The sequence below is a fragment of the Oratosquilla oratoria genome, chromosome 10 (genome assembly GCF_046742065.1).
Source record: "Oratosquilla oratoria isolate Oo_2021 chromosome 10, ASM4674206v1, whole genome shotgun sequence".
NCBI lineage: Eukaryota > Metazoa > Arthropoda > Malacostraca > Stomatopoda > Squillidae > Oratosquilla > Oratosquilla oratoria.
Genome location: NC_134786.1, coordinates 21,957,262 through 21,962,261, shown reverse-complemented (window position 1 = coordinate 21,962,261; position 5,000 = coordinate 21,957,262). Strand labels below are relative to the sequence as shown.

At 42.3% G+C, this 5,000-nt stretch overlaps 2 protein-coding genes across 2 annotated transcripts in view; both read left to right on the top strand.

The window, feature by feature from the left end:
- The window catches only part of LOC143028797 (uncharacterized), an 11,370-nt gene extending 9,357 nt beyond the window's left edge, over positions 1 to 2,013 (top strand). The window contains exon 2 of the mRNA XM_076191165.1: positions 209 to 2,013. Coding sequence (XP_076047280.1) covers positions 209 to 2,013 — 1,805 coding nt within the window. The remainder of the gene's footprint in view (positions 1 to 208) is intronic.
- A 2,161-nt stretch (positions 2,014 to 4,174) lies between these two features.
- Positions 4,175 to 5,000, top strand: part of LOC143028796 (uncharacterized) — an 8,031-nt gene continuing 7,205 nt past the window's right edge. The window contains exon 1 of the mRNA XM_076191164.1: positions 4,175 to 4,423. Within this exon, the coding sequence (XP_076047279.1) occupies positions 4,175 to 4,423 (249 nt within the window). The remainder of the gene's footprint in view (positions 4,424 to 5,000) is intronic.

The following is a 5,000-nucleotide window of genomic DNA, read 5'->3' as shown; positions in this document are numbered from 1 at the left end:
AGATACCCTTGGTATATATGCGCAAGTGCTGCTTTTCATCACTCACAATTCGACTCGCTTCGACTTCGACCTCTGCTTTCTCCGCTATGGGTTGGCGCAGCATAAGAAGAGCTGCTGTTCTTAGCTGTGAGTCTCATTCTTTTTTCTAGAGGTGACCAGATCAGCAGTGTGCAGAGACTGCAAAGTAATAGTTGTCTTCTGTTTTCAGTGCTTCTGGTGGGAGTCGTAACGGCACAGTCCAATGGCTACAGCGCTCCTTCGACAACGTATGGTGCCCCGTTTGCCAATGGGGGACTCAACGGGGTCCTCAATGGCAATGGGGGCCTGAATGGTAATGGCGGCACCAATGGGTACGGAGGGATCAACGGTAATGGAGGTCTGAATGGCAATGGAGCCCTGAACGGTAACGGAGGCCGTAACGGAAACGGAGGCACCAATGGCTTCGGTGTCTCCAACGGCAACGGTGTCTTGAATGGTAATGGAGGCTTGAACGGTTATGGGGGCCTCAATGGCAACGGAGGCTACAGCTACGGTCCCTCCGACGCTGAACTGGCTCTCTTCGAGCTGGGCGAGAATATTCCTGGAGGAGGCGTGGCCGGCGTGGACTTCCCGGTTCTCTCGGAGGTCGTTGAGACGGGCTTCGCCTGCGAGAGCACTGGCTTCTCCTACGGCTACTTTGCCGACACCACCCTCGATGCCGGCTGCCAGGTCTTCCACATCTGCCAGACGCGTCCCAACGGCTACCAGAAGGACTCGTTCCTGTGTCCCAACGGCACCCTCTTCAACCAGCAGTATCTCGTGTGCGACTGGTGGTTCAACGTGGACTGCTCACAGGCCGTCGACTTCTACTCCGTCAACCAGTTCTTCGGCGAGGACCTGGATACTTCTGGCGTGAACGGTGCTCTTTCCGCCGTCTATGGTCCTCCTGGTCTCAATGGCAATGGCAACGGCAATGGACAGATAAATGGCAACGGTGTGCTTAATGGAATCAGAAACGGATACAAACCGAACGGCAATGGCTACAGGCGGAATGGCAACGGTAATGGAAATGGTCTTCTTAACGGCAATGGTAATGGAAACGGATACTCCAACGGTAATGTCAATGGAAACGGGTACCGCAGTGGTAACGGCAATGGCCTAAACGGCAACGGTAATGGAAACGGGTACCGTAATGGTAACGGTAATGGAAACGGTCTTAATGGGAGCGGTAATGGAAACGGATACTCTAATGGCAACGGTAATGGAAACGGATACTCCAATGGTAACGGTAACGGATATGGACAAAATGGAAATGGCAATGGATTAGTTAATGGAAACGGCAATGGCTACAGAAGATACAGTAATGGAAACGGTAACGGATACAGCAATGGAAATGGGAATGGCATTGCTAACGGAAACGGCCTTACCAACGGTGTGAATGGAAACGGCAACGGTATCACCAATGGTAATGGCAATGGATATAGAAACGGTAATGGCTATAGCCGAAACGGTAATGGAAATGGAAATGGGTATAGTAACGGCAATGGTAATGGGTATGCCTCAAATGACATCACCAACGGTAACGGCAATGGATATGCATCAAACGGTAACGGCATCGTGAATGGCAACGGGTATACAAACGGCAATGGCATTACCAATGGCAACGGCAACGGATACACAAATGGTAATGGCATCACCAATGGTAACGGCAACGGCAACGGCAACGGATACATAAATGGTAATGGCATCACTAATGGCAACGGTAATGGATACAGAACAAACGGCATCGTCAATGGCAACGGATACACAAATGGTAATGGCATCACCAATGGCAACGGCAACGGATACACAAATGGTAATGGCATCACCAATGGCAACGGCAACGGCAACGGATACTCAAATGGTAATGGCATCACCAATGGCAACGGCAACGGATACACAAATGGTAATGGTAATGGCATCACCAATGGCAACGGCAACGGATATAACGGGGCTTCTTCCGCGCCGTCCAGCCTCTACGGAGTTCCAGTGTAAGGAAGCCATCGAAGCTCAGCAAGAACAGCACCTCCCCACTATAGTCGTCCTTCCCCGGAGAAACGTTTATTTTTATACTGCTTACTCAACTCCTTAAATCTAATATGAACTGTACATACAATTTCAGAATTAGTTTAGGGTTTCTTTAATTGCTTTGTATTAGAAAGTTTTGAGATATGTTTATTTTTGTACTGCTTACCCGCCTCCTTAATTGAAAATTAAGTACAAAGTCACTTCAAAATCATTTCATGTCTTTATTGATAATGTTTTATTCGAAATATTGTTCTGATAATGGTGTGTAGATTCAACCACTCCATGCAAGCAAATCCCCATCAGATATGTATTTATTTTTTGTATTCTTTGTCGCAATAATGCGTAATAAATCATTGCACAGTACAGAAGTATATACTTTTTATTTCTCTTGTCGTAGCAATGATATGCACACTACTATCCATCAACCTACAGGAAAAAAGTACCTTCTATGTTAGTCACTGTGAATTTTTTTTATCTAATAGGAGAATTTGTGCTTGATAAGTATAAGTCAATATTTTCAGTGAGAGTCGTGTTACTCCTAAAAAAAATCATTCCTGCTTGTGATGCCTTTGTCATTCGAATAATGATTTAGATCACAGTCACCTGACTGTAACGATACGCAATAGCTCAGTTGGAAGATTAGTGGGCTCCTGGAAACATCATCAATTTAAAGCTCACTTCATTTGGTCCAACTGAATTAACAAACGCCCATTGCTTAAAATTGGTTTCATGTTGTTTCTATGCTACAACTTGTCTTAGGGATAAGCACTTATACAAGTGTGGTGAACTTCTTGACCCCTACTGGATGCAACTATGAAAAAATGTACTCAACTCTAGTTAATGGTAAAAGATCATCTTCATCTGTAATACCACGATAGCGGAACGAGTGACATCGGATTAATCGAGAGAAAAAATGTGGATAGATTGTGTGAAACAAATCAAAATATCACCACTGAAACATTTGTTTCTTAGATTCCATGTAAGGAAAGATGGCCCTAATCAGTTTTGCCCAAAATATTTTGATAAAAAAAAAGAAGAGAAAAACGTACAAAAAAGAGGCTTAAAAAATTCATACATTTTTATCCACTAATGATTAACATTGTTATGTGATAATTCTGATGGATTTGATAAAAAATAAACAAACAAACGACAGTTCTAAACGAAATCTGAAAGAATTCTGCTGTTACATTTAAGATAAAAAGGGTATAAGGAATCACATTGGTCTTCTATTGCTTAAAAGCGGTACCAATGTCTAGAGTAAGAAAGGGGACTGGCAAGACTGCAACAATTACCGCGGTATTACATTGTTCAATTTGTCAGTCAAGATGCTTACTGACACTTACTTGTTTCCATCTGTTATAGTTTCCGGGGCCTGAGCAATGTGGAAGGATTTGATAAAAAAAAAAAAAAAAAAAAGACAGCTCTAAACGAAACTGGTAAATATAAAAGAAATCTGAAAGAATATCTGTTGTTACATTTAAGATAAAAAGGGTGTAAGGAATCACATTGGTTTCCTATTGCTGAAAAAACGGTACCAATGTCTGGAGTAAGAAAGGGGACGGGCAAGACTGCAACAATGGGAGTAAGCACGCGTTACCTCACCAGATGGCAGCACTGTGTGATGAGTCGTGAAGTTCACTTCCTGTTTTACAGTCTTGTTTCCAAACGTGATAAAACTAACTTTAAAATGCCGCAGCATTACTCTGTTCCAGTGTGAGATACTAAATTCTATGAACGCTAAATTCTCTATCATCCGGTTTAAAAATGACAATAAGGCCATTCACTATTATACAGGATTTAATGACTTTGTACATTTTTTCTTAATATTCTCTGTGCTTGGCCCAGCTGTCAATAATCTTGATGGAATAGGCTATGATTTATTATTAGTGGAAGATCAGTTGTTTTTACTATAATCAAGTTGAGACAGGCCAAAGATGATTTTGAATTATCTATTTTGTTCAGAATCAGTCAAACTTATGCATCAAAAGTTTTAAATGTGGATTGATTTTATGTTCTTCCAACTCCAAGAAATAGTTTTTAGCCAGAAAGAAACACAGTGCAGGACTTAATGCCAGTGAACTTCAAAAAACAATTTCCATCAACACGAGTAATTTTGGATGCAACAGAGATGCCGATTGGAAAACACAGTAATGTTAATGCACAAAGTGCAACTTTTTCGACTTTGAAGACAATGATCGGCTGCACTCCAGGTGGACTAATTTCTTATGTGAGTGATAGCTACGGTGGCAGCGCATCTGACAGACAGATAATCGAAAGATCTTGTTTAATACAAGGACATATATTTGAATCTGGGGACAGTATTATGGCAGACCGGGGTATTAGAGTACAAGATTTGTTTGCTTCCTTAGACGTTAAGGTGAACACTCCGACCAATAAAATGAATATTTACACAATAACAAAAGGACTATTGTTACTTGAAATCGTGTTGAAAGTGAGTACGATATCTTACCTTTCTATCAAATTCTCTTTCCTCCCTGAGTCAAGCGCTCCTCTTGTTACCAATTCAACTTTTAAACGCTGAACTGTCCAATTTTCGTAGGACGCCATTGTGTGTTTACTACGACTGATGGTACAGTGGAGCCGTCTACCGGGATAAATTGTGATGCTTACTCCCATTACCGCGGTATTACATTGTTCAATTTGTCAGTCAAGATGCTTACCGACACGGGCTTGTTTCCATCTGTTATAGTTTCCGGGGCCTGAGCAATCTGGATTTAAGCCAGATAAATCAAAGACTCATCGGATTCTACTGCATTGTGTTTCTGTGGAGCGCCGACGTGACTTTCAGTAGGGGTTGATTGTCAATACGATGATCTCGAGAGTGCTTTTGATTTCATGCATTGCGGAGTACTTTGCGGATCCATGGGATTTCTGTGAGTATTATCTACCTGGTGTGTGGCTGCATTCCAGGTGGACTAATTTCTTATGTGAGT